Genomic DNA, 19,467 nt, shown 5'->3' on the forward strand with positions numbered 1-19,467 from the left:
AGGACTATTATAACAAATGCGACAAACCAGTTGGCTTAAACAACGTGATTTATTTTTCTGGCAGTTTTGGGGACTAGAAGTCTAAGATCAAGGGGTCAGCAGGTCCATGCTTCCTTTGAAGTCTGTAGCATTCTGGTGATGGCTTGCCAGCCATCCGTTATTTGATCTCTGCCTGCATCACATGGCTACCTGCCTCCTTTTGTCTCCTCCATATCCAATTTCCTCTGGTTATCAGAACTCCAGTGATATCAGATGAGGCCCACCCTCGTTCAGTTTGGCTTCACCTTAACCAATAACATCTCCAAGGGTCCTATTTACAAATGGGTTCCCATCCTCAAGACTGGGGATTAGGACTTGAACATGTCTTTTGTGGGGGTCGTGATTTGGTCCAGAGCAGTGCCAAAGAAGGTTGGGAACCGCTGCATACTCTGGGGACACTTAACGCTGCTCCCCACAGCAACAAAGCCATAAAGGACACTTGTTGACCTTTGTTTAACAAGCACTAGATGAAGGGGCCACCATTCAAGTAACATGAACTTACTTTGGGAAACACTGTTAGAGATGACGTTTGTAAAACTTGACAAATAGCTATTGGGAATTAAACCCAGTAATTTACCATTTATTAGTATATTGTTAAATTCACTTTAAATTTTTTTCAATTTAAAATAAGCTTATTTTTTTAGAAGTAATTCTCCATGTGAGAATGTGTGATACAGTCAAACAAATTAACTTCTAGTGCATTCTTATATACCTATCAAAACCTAATTTGTTTTGTTACTATCTCCAAGATGGCTTTAAAAAAAGCTATATACCTAGTGAAACAGCCTCTTTGAATTTATAGGAGATTTATACATAAAAATTCGTGGTTTCACAATCACATAATCTTAACTTTTAACTTGGAAATACTGTAAATGTTTTTATATTCTTCAGCCACACACTTGATCTGTAATCAGTATTTGTTTTCATCATGATATATAAGCATCTACAAGAGAGTTTTGGTGTTATATCATCCATAAAAGCTAGAAATGATTCTAAAACCAATGCACACATTGTAAGCCAGAATATATAATGTTCAGTTTTTGTGGTTATCATATGATTGTTATCCTTTTTTTAAAAAATCATGTCTAATTTTCTCAGAGTTTGCATGGAGAACAATGCTAAATTCACTGTCATTTAGATTTACTGAAAAGAAAGTCCTTAAAAGCTGTGGTTTGATTTTTTTTTTTCTACAGGATGACTGTGGGAATCTTTGCAAATTGTACCTTCTGTTTGAAACTCAAGTACTTACCTCGTGACCAGAAGAAAAAACTACAGACTGACATTAAGGAAAACGGTGGCAAATTTTCCTTTTCACTAAATCCTCAGGTATCCGCAAATTTCATTAGAACTTATAATCAACATCATGCATTAAGGGAGCATAAGGTACTGGTTGTAAGAGTGTGCAGAGAAACTCTTCAGCAGGAGAATGTCCATGAAGGCAAGATAAATTGTGACACCAGCAGCAGGGAAGAAACCAGGCCAAGGAGAGGCAGGCAGGAGGAGACTGTCTGTTTTAGTTTGCTGTCAAACAATCCTAGATGCCTGTGAATCTGATATTATTGGAGTCCAGCTGAAAATGCAAATAGAAATAATGTTAGGCCAGCCAAATCTATTTTCCGAAAGGAAAAGAGCCACAGTGCACAGTATTTGCAAAAAGAAAGTTGTAGCCCATCAACTATATAAATCAACCCTGAGTGACACACAAAAGTGATACCCTTCATGGGGGATAGGAAGAAAAATATGCAGTGTAAACCGACCTTTTTGTCTTGTTTGTTTAAAGGCCGAAGAAAGTTGGCCTCCTTTTCTTGAAATTAACTACAGGCCTGACAGTTGATAGAATTTCACGGCTGGATGAAATCTTGAAAATAGTCAAAGCCAACCTCCCTTTTTTTAACCACCCCATTGCAGGAAGTAATAAATGAAGCCCAAAGGGGCTGTGGATGTGGGACCTGGTTCTCTGGTTCTCCCCTCAACTGATCAGCCAACTCAGCAGTCTGTCCTTCCTGAGAACCCACACCTTGGGGCTCAGCATGGACGAGCCTTGTTAGTTCTGTGAACCAAATTCAACTCCAGCTCGACAGTGGGTATTTCTCTTGAAGTTTAGTGGTTTGTCTATGTATATCAGAAATGGAATGTCCTCATAACTGATGTATTTCCCTCCCTTACCTGTTCTTACCATTGCAAGGATGGGTGAATAATTCATGTGTGTTACACCTTCTCAGTTTATCTTCTGGAAGGAGCATGCCAACATGGTCTCTGATTTTTAGAAACTCTCACATACTGTGAGTGCAACCTTGTTGGAGTTTTGTCAGTGTATATAAACATTTGAAAGGAGGAATATGAAAACTAGCTACTATAAGGATGGAGACGCTCTATGGGTAAGGATGAGGGATGATGTCCAAGATGAATTGTGAGTGAAAGAGCAAGGACAGAAGAGTATATACAGTGTGTTGCAATTTGTAGTTAAAATCCGAAAGTGCTCTGTATTTATGTGTGTTTGCCTATGCATAGAAAATATACCAGGAAAAGGAACTTTGGAAGAGAAACTGGGAACTGGAGTGGGGGAGATGTTAACATATTACTATTATTCTATTTTTTAGAAATTCTATACTGTGCGTATACTGTTAAAAAATAAATTAATGCAATGACTAATTATCAAATTAAAATAAAACAAAAAATAATGAATACCTTTGAATCTCCCATTCCATTCCTAAGAAAAGTAAGGGAGTAACAAATGCAGAAAGATGTATATGTGATAATACCTAACACCTGGGGTTACTTAATAAATTATGGTACACCTATACTCTTTTTTTTTTCCCCTCTGGGCAGGCACCAGGAATCAAACTTGGGTCTTCAATTTGGCAAGTGAGAACTCTGCCTGGCCCGCGCCCACCATGGCCCGCCCCCAATACCCATATTCTTTAAACTTTTTTTTTTAACTCTTATGTAGCTAGAAATAAGACTATTTACAAAAGTTTTAGAAATCTGAGAATTATTACCACAGATCACCTGCAAACAAGACTTTGTAAGGTGAAAGTTACAGATGCAAATAATTTGAGTTTTGTTTCTACTAATGCATAATGGATTGATTCTTTTTTTTCTTAGTGCACACATGTAATCTTAGACAATGTTGATGTTCTGAGTGAGTATCAGCTGAAATGCATCCAAAACAAACATATCCATATTGCAAATCCAGATTTTATATGGGAATCTATCAAAGAAAAGAAACTTTTGGATGTCAAGAATTATGTTCCTAATAAATCAGTGGACATCATGCCACCACCTGGCCAAAAAGCAAGCAGTGCAGGTAAGTATTTATTTCATATTATGCACTTAATATAGCAGAGGTGCTATAATGAACATTTTGGTTTGCTGAAGATATTACAGACAAGGGATTGTCCAAAAATGCTACAAGATTATTTAGACTTTGTTACCTCAGAAAATGGACAGCAAAAATAATGAAAAACAGAAGACTACCTAAGTAATAGAGATACAGCCCATTCTCATTATTTGTGGTAGTCAATGTTCTATAAAATTGCCGCAAACACTGAATTAATGAATATTGAACCACTGTTCCTATGGGAAATACAGGGTTAGGGTTCTGTGAGCCTCTGGTAACATTTTCATCAACCAGTCAATTGCATAACCTTGTTTTAGGTGTGTTTCTATTTAAAAACACCTCAGTTAATATATATTGTTGATTCATTAACGTTGAACTCATGGCCAACAGTTCTATAAATAATGCCTGATTCAAATTTATCTAATACACCTATTTTCTTTGTAAGGCACATCACAGCCTTCTTGTATTTTGGAGCACTAGACAGCACTTCAGCACTATGCCTCAGGGACTATTTTAAACAGTGAAATCACCAACAAAAAGCACAAAAATGCAAAAAACAAGACATCTTTCATACTGGGAAAAGGACACTTGTTAGTAGCCTGCATGCTAAAACAAGAAGGCAAAGTGTAGCCTCGTTTGCCCTCTGCTAGGACTGTACACATAGGGTGACACAAATTTTTCACCACTCTGCCCATGCCCATGAACAAACACAAAAGCACCACAAGTATTGTATTGGTCTGGGGGTTAGAAATAAATTTTAGCAAGTAGGCAAATTCACAAACACAGAATCTGGATAATGAAAATGACTAGATTTCTCAACATTCAGTCTAGTGTGTTCAGATTTGAAATGACTACAAAGACATTGACAATCTCAGAAAGTTGATGTGTATTTTTAGCTGGGAGGGGGAAAGCTTTTTCTGTTAAAAAATTATTACCCGAACTGGAGTTGCAAGGGTAGGTCAGTGGTAAATTCTCACCTGCCATGCAGGGGACTCAGGTTTGATTCCCAATCCATGCACATCCCGAAAATCAAACAGCAAGCAAAACAGACATACAACAATTCAGCAAATGGTGCTGTAGTAACAGGATACTCACGTGGAAAAATAATGAAATGTGACCACGCCATATAGCATATGAAAAAAAAATTATCACCGGAAGTTAATGACTATGGGAATTTTATGACCCATATTTTGCTAGAGAAGTTGTTTCAGAAGAACCCAGATTTTATTTTGAAATCTGTCCAAGAAGAAAGGAAAGCCTTTTGGACATAGAGAAACGTATTCCTAGTAAGTCAGATTATAAGTCAAGCCATTCTGATCAATATTAATTTATATGTATATACTTGATATCAATATTAATTTGTAATAGGTATTATTATAATAAACATACCAGATGGCAAAGCTCTTTAGACAGCTATTGTCCAGAAATGCAACTAGTGTCATCAGACTTTCTTATTCTCTCAGAGGATGGTACCAAAGGAGAAATGAGCAAGATAAAGATTCTTTCCACATTGTAAACAGATTTTTCAACATCCAGAATAATGCAGTCAGGTTCAGAACTGCTACATATACATTGATGAACTTTGAAATTGTGATGGTATAATTAAAGCTAGGAAAAAATTATTACATTAAAAGTTATTCCTATACCATAATATGATAGTGTTGGGATTCCTCTGTAAGACAAATACAAAGCAGAAATTGTTCAGCCTCACCTGGGAGGTTTAAATTTCCCTCCTCTAAACTAAAACTTTCCCATTACCTTTATTTGTGGCATGAAAATCCTGGTGCTACAGTATATTTTGTCGTAACCATGTGTGACAGAATTTTCAGGAAAAATAAGTCATTAAAAAATTTTATGCTATTCTCTATACCTCACCCCTTCCTCCTAGGAACCAAGCCCCTCTGCCGTCTCCCTTTCACACACCTTCGTATCCAAGCCCATGGATACATCCCCATTCCTGGCACCTCCCTATCCCAGACCTCTTCCTGGCCTGGCTCCACCTCCTCCCCTATATTCCTAGTGCCCCCCAACCCCCAAGAAACAAAAAAGGAGAGCAGGATATGGAAGTATCCTGGATGCGCTTCTGGATCCTCTTACTTGGCTCTCCAGGTCACCCAACCATGAGAGCTGAGTGTATTTTTTTGGAAATTTTACAAAGGATTTGATTCAGGTAATTCATGAATATATGAAAGAATACCTCCCATTCCCATTCAGTGCATTCAATCTGGTTGATATTCTTCTGCCTGATAATTGTTCGTCCTGATCCTGATTTTTCTGGAATTCTTTGGAAGCCTATCATTATTTCTGCTACTAGGAAATTGCTTTGTTTGCTTTTTTCATTTGGAGCTCTGTCCTTGCTATGAAGTTTCAAGTCAGTTTACAGCAAATTTTGTTGAAGACAATGAATTGCATGGAGGAAAACACCAAACTTCTAGAGAAAATATCCAACTGGGAACAGAAGATCACTGAATCAAAGAAATTAATACAAGACATAAAGAGGCATAATAATATTCTATCTCACAAAATAAATAAACTTAACGATAACATCAAGATCCTTGAAGGGAGGAATGAAATGCTGGGTGACTTCCTTGAGCATACACAAGCTGCCCTGCAGAATGAGAAACTTCAGAATCTAAACAATCATGACAGAAGAAAAAAAAATCACAGCAAACTTGAAATTCTTTAGTTCTGTACCTGCCTCAGATATATCCCAGGTCAAAATTCATGAAGCTGGACTCATTGAAGCAAAAGCTAAGTCAGAAAATGAAAGAGTATGAAAGACCAAGAAGGAGTGGTTAATGTGGGGAAACTGAACACTTTGAGCTCCAGGAACAAGTCGATGTCTTAGAAAACATGCAGAAATTTTTGAAAGGAGCTCCTGTTTAAAAAAGATAATAATATTGTGCTTTACTGGATGCATTTCCCTGTTGAATTGGATCTCGAAAAATGTGTCTCAGGACAAACACGCAGGCATGAATAGAAAACTGACAGGTAAACTATGGTGGCTTGGAGCTCTGTACCCCAGCAAAACTTAAGCCATTCCTGTAGTTGTGAACCCATTTTGAATTGGGCCTTTTGATGAGGTTACTTCAATTAAGGAGTGACCCAACTGAAGCAGGATGGACCTTTTTTTTTTTTTTTTCACATGGGCAGGTACCGGGAATTGAACCCAGGTCTTTGGCATGGCAGGCGAGAACTCTGCTTGCTAAGCCACCATGGCCCGCCCAGGATGGACCTTTTTTAAAAAAATATTTTCATTGCGATATCTTCACACACCATACAGACCATCCAAAGTATACAATCAGTGGCTCTCAATGGCATCATATGGTTGTGTATTCATCACCATGATCATTTTTAGAACATTTGTATCACTCCAGAAAAAGAAAGAAAGGAAAAAAAACTCATGCATCCCATACCCTTTACCCCTCCCTCTCACTGATCATTAATATTGCAATCTTATCCAATTTTTTTACCCTTTATCCCCCACCATTATTTATTTATTTATTGTCCTTAGTTTTGTGGGGTTTGTTTTTTTTTGTTTTTTTTTTGTATGACGGGGTCACATTTCATTCTTTTTCCATGTGAGTATTCTGTTATTACAGCATCATTTGTTGAATTTTTTATTTGTTTGGGTTTTTTTTTTGTTTGCTTGTTTGTTTTTTGGGGGGGAAGTGCATGGGCCATGATCCAACCCAGGTCTCCTGCATAGCAGGCGAGAATTCTACCACTGAGCTACCCTCGCACCCCCTGTCCTTAGTTTTTTACTGATCTGTGCATATCCTTAATAAAGGGAACATCAGCCACAAGGTTTTCATAATCACACACATTGTAAAAGTCATAGAGTTATACAGTCATCTTTAAGAATCAAGGCTACTAGAATACAGTTCAACAGTTCCCAAGTATTTCATTCTAGCCGTTCCAATCCACCAAAAACCAAAAAGGAATATCCACACAATGCAGAAGAACCTCCAAGATGATCTCTCAACACTGAAATCTCTTAGCCACTGAAGCTTTATTTTGTTTCATTTCTCTCTTCCCCCTTTTGGTCAAGAAGGCTTTCCTTCCAAGTGGAGGTTCTGACCCCCAAAAGCTTGGAAGGAGATGAGGATCTAGAATTAGAACTTTGACCTGAAGCTTTCTCAGAATAAGGGATCTGATAGGTAAAGGGCAAACAATTGGCTATTCTTGACTCTCAGAGGATGAAAGTTTTGAATATGTGTGTGCACGCGTGTGTGTAAAAACTACTCAGGGTAGGCTCCATATATGCAAGTTTGTCTACGTTGCCTCCAAGATAGCTTACGACTTTTATCAGATAATCCAAATCCCAGCTTGAGCAACAGTCAAGAATGAGAGTTGGTAGAAAGTAGAATTATAGTTCTCATACTTTAAAGGCTACGCTGTCCCTTTTCTTGAATCTTGTGCGTGAAATAGGAGTCAGGGGAAAAAAACAGAAGAACTAAGTTTCCTCCAATACCACCCCACCTTTTTTTTTTAATAACATAATAACTTGGTTGTGCCAGATGCTCTGCCAAAAGGCTACGCCCCAAACCCAGTGGGCTGCCAGCTGGATAGAGGGCACCTCAGTTTCCATGGCTCATTCACATCTGAGTCCTTTGGCTGTATTGCCCAGCATGGGGAGTAAGAAGGGCTAATTATTGCCAATTGTGGCTCTGTTCTGTTATATCTTCTAATGTGAAAAATTAACTGCTGAGAACTGGACTAACAACAACATACAACCATTTACTGCACACTTGCTTGGAAACCCCAGAAAAGCCTACCCTGAGTAGTTTTTACACACATGCGTGCACACATATATTAAAAACTTTCATCCTCTGAGAGTCAAGAATAGCCAATCAGCGACGTGTTGGAAAACAAAGGCTTACCTTCTCAGCTATGAGAGGAGGCTCCAGGGAGTCATAATAGGATTTTGTATAATGAGTTCCATTTTTGCCTCTTGACCTCCTCTGCTTTCCCAGCAGAAGCAAGGTGAGAATAGGAAAGCCAGAACATTGATTGCGCACTTGTTATATGTCAAGTACTGCCCTAGGAACTTAACATTAATTATTTTATTGATCCTCAAAATAGACCTGTAAGGTCATAATTCTGATTTTGAAGAAACTGAGACTCAGTGAAATTACATGTAATCCCAAAGTCCCATGGTTTATTAAGTGGTGGAGTCAGCATTTACATTCAGTTTTGACTGCAAATGTGAGACTTTCTCCACCACAAGCAGAAATCTTGCTGGTTCTAAGCAAACATTACTCAAGAATAGTGGTCTCTCCCCGCCTCTTTCTCCGCCGGCCTGCCGCGCGGCGCCCACGCCCCGCAGCAGCCGACCTGCCCGCCCCCCTTCTCCCCCCTCTTTCCCCTCCTGCTCCGGCGGCTCTCCAATCACCACGGTGCCCTCTTCCCCCGCCTTCACCGGCTCCTCCGCTACCAGCCTCGACAGCCTTGCCGCCCTCACCTTTCCTCCTCCAGAGCAGCTACTGGGGGAGTGGGGATAATACAGAGCAGCTCCCGGAGCCATGAGGGAGATCAAAGAGACGGCGTACCCCATCCTGGAACGGCTGACTATCTGGGAGAACCAGCTCCGGTGAGATCACCAAGGGGCACGGGCTTTCCTGGGTGGGACGGCAAGCGACCGGAGTCCCTCCCTTCCACGTTCCCAGGCCAGCTGGTAGAATTGGACAGGCGGTCCCCTTAGGCTGCGGCGGCTGGTGCCCCCACCACGCGAGGCCCCCCGGACCAACTGAGATAGTTGGGTCGGAAATCCCCAGACTGCAGAGAACAGTGACCGGGGGATCCCTTCCAAACACGTGACTCCCCCGTCCGGCTGGGAACAGTGCACTCTCCCGGGCTGCGACAGCTGGCGCCCTCCCACCACGCTTGGTGCCCCGGGCCGACAGGCTAATTCGGCCGGACGCTCTCCCGTGCTGCGGCAGCCGGCAACCCTCCCCGCATTCGGAACCCCAGGCCGGCTGGCATTCTTCCAAGCCACTTCGGCTGCCGAACCTCCCCTACGGCGAGAATTTTCCAGAGTTAAAGGACCCACAGCAACTTTAACTGGTGGAACCCGTACACAAACGTGTGCCACAAGTGCCACCTACTGGGCAGGATAACAAAAACAGAACCCAGAGATTGCACAGAAAAATCTTTCAACCTGTGGGGTCGAACACCCAGGGAAATCTGACTAAATGCTCAGACGCCAGCAGAAGATAACGGATCACGCTCAGAAAATTGAACATATGGCCCAGTCAAAGGAACAAACCAATAGTTCAAATGAGATACAGGAGCTGAAACAACTAATGCTGAATATACGAACAGAAATGGAAAACCTCTTCAAAAACGAAATCGATAAATTGAGGGAGGACATGAAGAAGACATGGGCTGAACATAAAGAAGAAATAGAAAAACTGAAAAAACAAATCACAGAACTTATGGAAGTGAAAGATAAAGTAGAAAAGATGGAAAAAAACAATGGATACCTACAATGACAGATTTAAAGAGACAGAAGATAGAATTAGTGATTTGGAGGATGAAACATCTGAATTCCAAAAAGAAACAGAAACTATCCAGAAAAGAATGGAAAAATTTGAACAAGGTATCAGGGAACTCAAGGACAATGTGAACCGTACAAATATACGTGTAGTGGGTGTCCCAGAAGGAGAAGAGAAGGGAAAAGGAGGAGAAAAACTAATGGAAGAAATTATCACTGAAAATTTCCCAACTCTTATGAAAGACCTAAAATTACAGATCCAAGAAGTGCAGCGCACCCCAAAGAGATTAGACACAAATAGGCGTTCCCCAAGACACTTACTAGTTAGAATGTCAGAGGTCAAAGAGAAAGAGAGGATCTTGAAAGCAGCAAGAGAAAAACAATCTGTCACATACAAGGGAAACCCAATAAGACTATGTGTAGATTTCTCAGCAGAAACCATGGAAGCTAGAAGACAGTGGGATGATATATTTAAGTTACTAAAAGAGAAAAACTGCCAGCCAAGACTCCTATATCCAGCAAAATTATCCTTCAAAAATGAGGGAGAAATTAAAACATTCTCAGACAAAAAGTCACTGAAAGAATTTGTGACCAAGAGACCAGCTCTGCAAGAAATACGAAAGGAAGCACTAGAGTCAGATACAAAAAGACAGAAGAGAGAGGCATGGAGAAGAGTGTAGAAAGAAGGAAAGTCAGATATGATATATATAATACAAAAGGCAAAATGGTAGAGGAAAATATTATCCAAACAGTAATAACTCTAAATGTTAATGGACTGAATTCCCCAATCAAAAGACATAGACTGGCAGAATGGATTAAAAAACAGGATCCTTCTATATGCTGTCTACAGGAAACACATCTTAGACCAAAGATAAATATAGGTTGAAAGTGAAAGGTTGGGAAAAGATATTTCATGCAAATAACAACCAGAAAAGAGCAGGAGTGGCTATACTAATATCCAACAAATTAGACTTCAAATGTAAAACAGTTAAAAGAGACAAAGAAGGACACTATATACTATTAAAAGGAACAATTAAGCAAGAAGACATAACAATCATAAATATTTACGCACCGAACCAGAATGCCCCAAAATACGTGAGGAATACACTGCAAACACTGAAAAGGGAAATAGACACATATACCATAATAGTTGGAGACTTCAATTCACCACTCTCATCAATGGACAGAACATCTAGACAGAGGATCAATAAAGAAATAGAGAACCTGAATATTACTATCAATGAGCTAGACTTAACAGACATTTATAGGACATTACATCCCACAACAGCAGGATACACCTTTTTTTCAAGTGCTCATGGATCATTCTCAAAGATAGACCATATGCTGGGTCACAAAGCAAGTCTTAACAAATTTAAAAAGATTGAAATCATACACAACACTTTCTCGGATCATAAAGGAATGAAGTTGGAAATCAATAATAGGCGGAGTGCCAGAAAATTCATAAATACATGGAGGCTCAACAACACACTCTTAAACAACAAGTGGGTCAAAGAAGAAATTGCAAGAGAAATTAGTAAATACCTAGAGGCAAATGAAAATGAAGACACAACATATCAAAACTTATGGGACGCAGCAAAGGCAGTGCTAAGAGGGAAATTTATTGCCCTAAATGCCTTTATCAGAAAAGAAGAAAAGGCAAAAATGCAGGAATTAACTGTCCACTTGGAAGAACTGGAGAAAGAACAGCAAACTAATCCCAAAGCAAGCAAAAGGAAAGAAATAACAAAGATTAGAGCAGAAATAAATGAAATTGAAAACATGAAAACAATAGAGAAAATCAGTAAGACCAGAAGTTGGTTCTATGAGAAAATCAACAAGATTGATGGGCCCTTAGCAAGATTGACAAAAAGAAGAAGAGAGAGGATGCAAATAAATAAGATCAGAAATGGAAGAGGAGACATAACTACTGACCTCACAGAAATAAAGGAGGTAATAACAGGATACTATGAACAACTTTATGCTAATAAATACAACAATTTAGATGAAATGGACAGGTTCCTGGAAAGACATGAACAACCAACTTTGACTCAAGAAGAAATAGACGACCTCAACAAACCAATCACAAGTAAAGAGATTGAATTAGTTATTCAAAAGCTCCCTAAAAAGAAAAGTCCAGGACCAGACGGCTTCACATGTGAATTCTATCAAACATTCCAGAAAGAATTAGTACCTACTCTCCTCAAACTCTTCAACATAATCGAAGTGGAGGGAAAACTACCTAATCCATTCTATGAAGCCAACATCACCCTCATACCAAAACCAGGCAAAGATATTACAAAAAAAGAAAACTACAGACCAATCTCTCTAATGAATACAGATGCAAAAATCCTCAATAAAATTCTAGCAAATCGTATCCAACAACACATTAAAAGAATTATACATCATGACCAAGTAGGATTCATCCCAGGTATGCAAGGATGGTTCAACATAAGAAAATCAATTAATGTAATACACCATATCAACAAATCAAAGCAGAAAAATCACATGATCATCTCAATTGATGCAGAGAAGGCATTTGACAAGATTCAACATCCTTTCCTGCTGAAAACACTTCAAAAGATAGGAATACAAGGGAACTTCCTTAAAATGATAGTGGGAATATATGAAAAACCCACAGCTAATATCATCCTCAATGGGGAAAAATTGAAAACTTTCCCCCTAAGATCAGGAACAAGACAAGGATGTCCACTATCACCACTATTATTCAACATTGTGTTGGAAGTTCTAGCCAGAGCAATTAGGCAAGAAAAAGAAATACAAGGCATCAAAATTGGAAAGGAAGAAGTAAAACTATCACTGTTTGCAGACGATATGATACTATACGTAGAAAACCCAGAAAAATCCACAACAAAACTACTAGAGCTAATAAATGAGTACAGCAAAGTAGCAGGCTACAAGATCAACATTCAAAAATCTGTAGCTTTTCTATACACTAGTAATGAACAAGCTGAGGTGGAAATCAAGAAACGAATACCATTTACAATCGCAACTAAAAGAATAAAATACCTAGGAATAAATTTAACTAAAGAGACAAAAAACCTATATAAAGAAAACTACAAAAAATGCTAAAAGAAATCACAGAAGACCTAAATAGATGGAAGGGCATACTGTGTTCATGGATTGGAAGACTAAATATAATTAAGATGTCAATCCTACCTAAACTCATCTACAGATTCAATGCAATACCAATCAAAATCCCAACAACTTATTTTTCAGAATTAGAAAAACCAATAAGCAAATTTATCTGGAAGGGCAGGTTGCCCCGAATTGCTAAAAACATCTTGAGGAAAAAAAACGAAGCTCGAGGTCTAGCGATGCCGGACTTTAAGGCATATTATGAAGCCACAGTGGTCAAAACAGCATGGTATTGGCATAAAGATAGATATATCGACCAATGGAATCGAATAGAGTGCTCAGATATAGACCCTCTCACCTGTGGACATTTGATCTTTGATAAGGCAGTCAAGCCAACTCACCTGGGACAGAACAGTCTCTTCAATAAATGGTGCCTAGAGAACTGGATATCCATAAGTAAAAGAATGAAAGAAGACCCGTATCTCACACCTTATACAAAAATTAACTCAAAATGGATCAAAGATCTAAACATTAGGTCTAAGACCATAAAACAGTTAGAGGAAAATGTAGGGAGATATCTTACGAATCTTACAACTGGAGGCGGTTTTATGGACCTTAAACCTAAAGCAAGAGCACTGAAGAAAGAAATAAATAAATGGGAGCTCCTCAAAATTAAACACTTTTGTGCATCAAAGAACTTCATCAAGAAAGTAGAAAGACAGCCTACACAATGGGAGACTATAAATTTCCAAGCACTGCACCACATTTTCAGTATTTGGAAATGACATATCAGATAAAGGTCTAGTATCCAGAATTTATAAAGAGATTGTTCAACTCAACAACAAAAAGACAGCCAACCCAATTACAAAATGGGAAAAAGACTTGAACAGACACCTACCAGAAGAAGAAATACGGATGGCCAAGAGGCACATGAAGAGATGCTCAATGTCCCTGGCCATTAGAGAAATGCAAATCAAAACCACAATGAGATATCATCTCTCACCCACCAGAATGGCCATTATCAACAAAACAGAAAATGACAAGTGCCGGAGAGGATGCAGAGAAAGAGGCACACTTATCCACTGTTGGTGGGAATGTCAAATGGTGCAACCACTGTGGAAGGCAGTTTGGCGGTTCCTCAAAAAGCTGAATATAGAATTGCCATATGACCCAGCAATACCATTGCTAGGTATCTACTCAAAGGACTTAAGGGCAAAGACACAAACGGACATTTGCACACCAATGTTTATAGCAGCGTTATTTACAATTGCAAAGAGATGGAAACAGCCAAAATGTCCATCAACAGACGAGTGGCTAAACAAACTGTGGTATATACATACGATGGAATATTATGCAGCTTTAAGACAAGATAAACTTATGAACCATGTAATAACATGGATGGACCTAGAGAATATTATGCTGAGTGAATCCAGCCAAAAACTAAAGGACAAATACTGTATGGTCCCACTGATGTGAACGGACATTCGAGAATAAACTTGAAATATGTCATTGGTAACAGAGTTCAGCAGGAGTTAGAAACAGGGTAAGACAATGGGTTATTGAAGCTGAAGGGATACAGACTGTGCAACAGGACTAGATACAAAAACTCAAAAATGGACAGCACAATAATACCTAATTGTAAAGTAATCATGTTAAAACACTGAATGAAGCTGCATCTGAGCTATAGGTTTTTTTTTTGTTTTTGTTTGCTTGTTGGTTTGTTTGTTGTTGTTGTTTTTTACTATTATTACTACTTTTATTTCTTTTCTTTATATTAACATTTTATATCTTTTTCTGTTGTGTTGCTAGTTCCTCTAAACCGATGCAAATGTACTAAGAAACAATGATCATGCATCTATGTGATGATGTTAAGAATTACTGAGTGCATATGTAGAACGGTATGATTTCTAAATGTTGTGTTAATTTCTTTTTTTTTTTTTTCTTTCCGTTAATAAAAAATAAAAATAAAAAAAAAAAGAATAGTAGTCTCACAAGTTTTCTGACCATATAACCCCAACAGTAAATAGCTTTGAGCCTCACCTCCAAATGCCTGTATTTATGTCTTCATAAATTAGATGCATTGGCTCATATCTATTAGCATTGATTGATAATATATTGCCTCAGGGCACTAATAATCATTAATAACTGTGATGAAAATATGTATTTAATATAGTCCAGAGAATTTAGAATTATTTTTAGCCAAATCTTGTCACATAGAATGAAATCATTATTGTTTTAACCTCAGTCAATGGCTTACAAATAATTTGTTCCAGGGATACAAGATGTAATCTGACTTTCCTCTTGCTGTCTTCTTGGGTCTGAATTATGCTTATCATTGTCAATCCAGTTTCATTTCAGGAAATATTACAAGCCTCTTGTCCATTTTGTGAGTGTCATTTGTCTAAAACTGGATAATCTGGTCTATAATCATTGTGAATATAAGCGTTAAATCATAAGATGCTGAAAGTGAGATGAAAAACAAGGAGACCTCTCCTCCCCTCCACTGCATGATGCCCACTTTTCTCACCCATTGCTTTGCATAAATGCAAATGACCCAGGGAAGCCTGTCAGAGGGCACTGGGGGTGGAGTGGGGTTCACCTGTATATTCAATGTTAGTCAGCAAAATGTACTTCATGTTTTAAATTAAAAACAAATGTGCATAGAAAAAAAAGGCTTTCTTAATCTTATAATGCCGGGTCCCAGCTCGTCCCTGGGGGTCATGTCCCACATTGCCAGGAAGATTTACACCCATGGGAATCATGTCACCTGTGTGAGTTGGCTTAGAGAAAGGCCACAACTGAGCAATAAAAGAGGTTTTCTGGGAATGATTTTTAGGCTTAATTACAGTAGGCTCAGCTTCTCCTTTGCCGGAATAAGTTTCATAGGGGTGAACCCCAAGATCGAAGTCTCAGCCTATTAAATTGGTTGTTCCCACTGCTTGTGAGAATTTTAGGAATTCCCCAGGTGGGGATGTTTTATATTTCCTCCTTTCTCCCCAGTCCCTCAAGGGTACTTTGCAAATACTTTTTTATTCTCTGCCACAATTACTCTGAGATGTTTAAGGGCATCACATTAACCTTTGCAAACCAACAAGATCTCACTCCCTATTCAAGATTCCATGTAATTATGGTGTTCAAGTAAACTGACCATACAGGTTACATTAAATAGTGTACTACAAAAAATATCAGTTTTGCACCAAATAAGCATCTCTTCCTTTGGTCTCACACAGAAGTTGAAGTTTTAAAAATATAGACCATATCACAGGATGGACCTTAATCCTATTTACTGAAGACCTTATAGGGAAGGCCACAGAGAGAGAAAGCCAGAGGAAACATCCAGAAGCTGAAAATCAGCAGAACCCAGAAGAGAAAGGGGAAGCTTGGAGAGGCTGCCAAATGCCTTGCAATATGACAGGTAAGCCAAGGACCAAGGACCACAGGCAGCTAACTCCAAAATGCCAGCCTTTGGGGAGAAGGCATTGCCTTGATGATGCCTTGATTTTGGATTTCTCCTAGCCTCAAAACCATGACCCAATAAATTCCCATTGTTTAACCCAACCCACTGCATGGTACTTGTTTTGGCAGCTAGGAAACCAAAACATGCCCTACACAGGAAGATGAACATTCAACCACATAGATGTTAGATGACTCCTGGGCAAAAACTGCCATATCAGCAGTTAAGGATGATATAAAACAATTAAAATTTCAGCTGAGAGTCTTGATGTCAACTAAATCTAACCTGTGAGAATATAAAGAGAAATTGGAAGATGATTGCTCCTTACTGAGATCTGTGAAAGCTGCAAGAGAAGTGAAATATAAAATCTTAAGGCTGAAAGTAAATTCTTGACAAAATCTATGAGCAGAGGAGGATGGCTGCAGAAGAAAAGCTGGAACTGAAAGTGCAAGAGTGGCAGGAAAGCCAGATATGGCTGTCAACTGCAGAAGAAAAAAGCAAATATGGCTGTAGAGGAAATCAGGAACAAGTGAAGGACTGAGGAAATGGAACAACACTGCAGCAAGCAGAAAGCTTTCATCACCACCATCCATTACTACAACTTTGTGTCATCACCCCAAACAGAAACTGTGTACCCACTAAGGAGTAACTCCCCATTCCCTACCTCCCACCAGACCCTGGTAACCTTTAATTTATCTTCTAGCTATGAATTTACCTATCCTGGATATTTCACATAAGTGGAATCATACAATATTTGTCTTTTTGTGTGTGTGTCTGGTTTATTTCACTCAATATGATGTTTTCAAGGTTCATCCATATGTTGGTAGCATTTACCAGAATGCCATTTTTGGGGGGTGGAGGGTGGGGGAGAGGAGGTGCATGGCCTGGGAATCGAACCCAGTCTCCAGCATAGAAGTCAAATATGCTATACCAGAATGCCGTTCTTTGTCTGCAGCTGGTTAATATTCCGTCATGTGTTTATTGCACATTTTGTTTGAAACAAGTGTTTTGTTTGTTTGAATTTTAGATTTGGAAACAGATGATCTCTCCCTGGACAATTCAACAGAGAAGGAAAACACTGTGGATCTCACTAAGTAAAATAATCTATTTCCAGTCAGTAAGAGTCTGTGTAGAATTGGCCAAATAGTCTGTAAACCTCAAGCACAGTGTTAAAATACTATTTATATGTATTTACTTTTTGTAATATTTTGATTTATTTTTCCTTACCTCTTTACAAAGTTTATAAAGAGGTATTTAAGAGTTTATTTAAGTCTTTTTACTTCAACTACTAGAGTATTTCTATCTTCTCGGTATTATATAAGATTGAAGATAATTTTAAATTAATTGATTTTAAAAAAGAAAAATTACTGGAGATGAGATTTAGGAGGCCGTCTCACTTTGTTACCATGCTGAATAGCCTTTAGGAAAGGCATTTAATTACTCTTTACCTAATAGTCAAAAAAATGGAAATGATAACAACCTTCCTCAAAGAGGCTATGCAAGTCTAAACTTCTGTGTGGTTTCTTAAAGCATACCAAAACCCTGCCATATTAAGTATGCATCACATTTGGTTACTTAAAAAGAAGAAAGTACAAAATAAAACGTACAAATTATGAAAAGTCTGGCCCCTTTATTTGAAAGGGGCATTGACTGTAATCCGGGGAGATGTGGTGCCTTGTCTGTAGTGACTCAGCTTCCAGGAGTCGGGCCTGGAAGAGAATATGGTGTCTGCATCTTTGTGGTGCTTTCCCCAGCACACTGGCCTCTTTCCTTTATGTCTCTTGCTTCTGTGGCTCACATCCCTTCCTTCCAACGCACATTTCCCAGTATTTGTAGTCGGAACTCGAGAGTTACATAGATTGGGAGTCAATCATTTCATATGATCTTTTAACCATTTTTAGGATACCTAAGAGAAGGCATTAGGTAAAGACTTATGCATTCTGTACAAAATTAGGAGATCTACAAGAAAAATTTCATAAAAACTGTTTGCTGTAAAAATCTATTTTAATATTAAAAATTTAATGTGCAAATGTGCAAATTTCAGGGTTTATGAAGAGAATGCTGAAATTTCTCATTTTCCTCATGATTTTGAAGTTGCAAAGTATAACACATTGGAAAAAGTAAGTGCCTGGTTTCTATTTGGGAAAAAATAAACTGTTTTAATGTCTTCTGACCATCTTTCCTGTTCGATAATTTTCTCATTGTTTTGAAAAATTGTACATATCCTGAATAAATATTCTGTAACCTCTAAGAGTTGAAGTTAATAGTCAATAAAAGCTTTATGTTTTAAATTAAATGCTTAATTTTTAGTGTTTTCATTATCCAAGTGATGCATGCTCATGATAAAATTTTTAACAACAGAGAATATTAATATAACGTTAAAAATAAGTCCTCCTTGTTGTTCTTAAGTTTCTTGTATTTTAAGAAGTAGATTTGACACCACGTATTTATGTCGTGATAAATCTCCAATCCTTTTGCGTTTGCAAATTAAAAAAAAAAATTTCTTCACTGACAATACTGCACTAATCTGAATCAATACTAGCATTCCAAACAAAGCTCCATTTATATTTTGTAGATATTTTCATAAAATGTAATTTGAAAATAACATTTCTCTCTTGGTAAAGGAAATAAGATAAATGGTACAGTTTAATCATATGTAGATGTATTGTGAGGAAAAATACCAAAATGTTAATAGTGATTAAATCTTTTGCAGTCAGACTGCAGGTGGTTTTTGTTTTCCCATTTATACTCTTCTGTATTTTTCTAAATTACATCTCCAAATGAACACATATGGCTTTTATAGTGAATGCTTTAAAATGGGGTGCATGGTTTATGGTGTAACTGATGGAGTTTATATTTTTGTAGATGAGGGCAGAGGGAGGAGAGGATATTGTGGTGGTAGAACTACAGTGTTCCCGGGAGCCCCAGGACCGTTCTTTCCTCATCACTACAAACTTCCTCCTGGCCAATGACACCAAGGTAACTATCTTTATATCGATCCCATGTGTTTATCCACCTTAATCATAATTAGTTTCCTTAAAA

General features: G+C 38.3%; 1 protein-coding gene across 2 annotated transcripts in view; it reads left to right on the forward strand.

Annotated features, from left to right (window-relative positions):
- PARP4 (poly(ADP-ribose) polymerase family member 4) overlaps positions 1 to 19,467 on the forward strand; it is a 133,954-nt gene that overhangs the window by 24,676 nt on the left and 89,811 nt on the right. For both annotated transcript variants that reach the window (XM_077158767.1, XM_077158766.1), the window contains exons 2-6: positions 1,233 to 1,365; positions 3,145 to 3,346; positions 17,453 to 17,519; positions 18,470 to 18,545; positions 19,291 to 19,404. In XM_077158767.1, the coding sequence (XP_077014882.1) occupies positions 1,234 to 1,365; positions 3,145 to 3,346; positions 17,453 to 17,519; positions 18,470 to 18,545; positions 19,291 to 19,404 (591 nt within the window). In that variant the 5' untranslated portion in view covers position 1,233. The remainder of the gene's footprint in view (positions 1 to 1,232; positions 1,366 to 3,144; positions 3,347 to 17,452; positions 17,520 to 18,469; positions 18,546 to 19,290; positions 19,405 to 19,467) is intronic.

Source organism: Tamandua tetradactyla, chromosome 4 (genome assembly GCF_023851605.1).
Source record: "Tamandua tetradactyla isolate mTamTet1 chromosome 4, mTamTet1.pri, whole genome shotgun sequence".
Taxonomy (NCBI): Eukaryota; Metazoa; Chordata; class Mammalia; order Pilosa; family Myrmecophagidae; genus Tamandua; species Tamandua tetradactyla.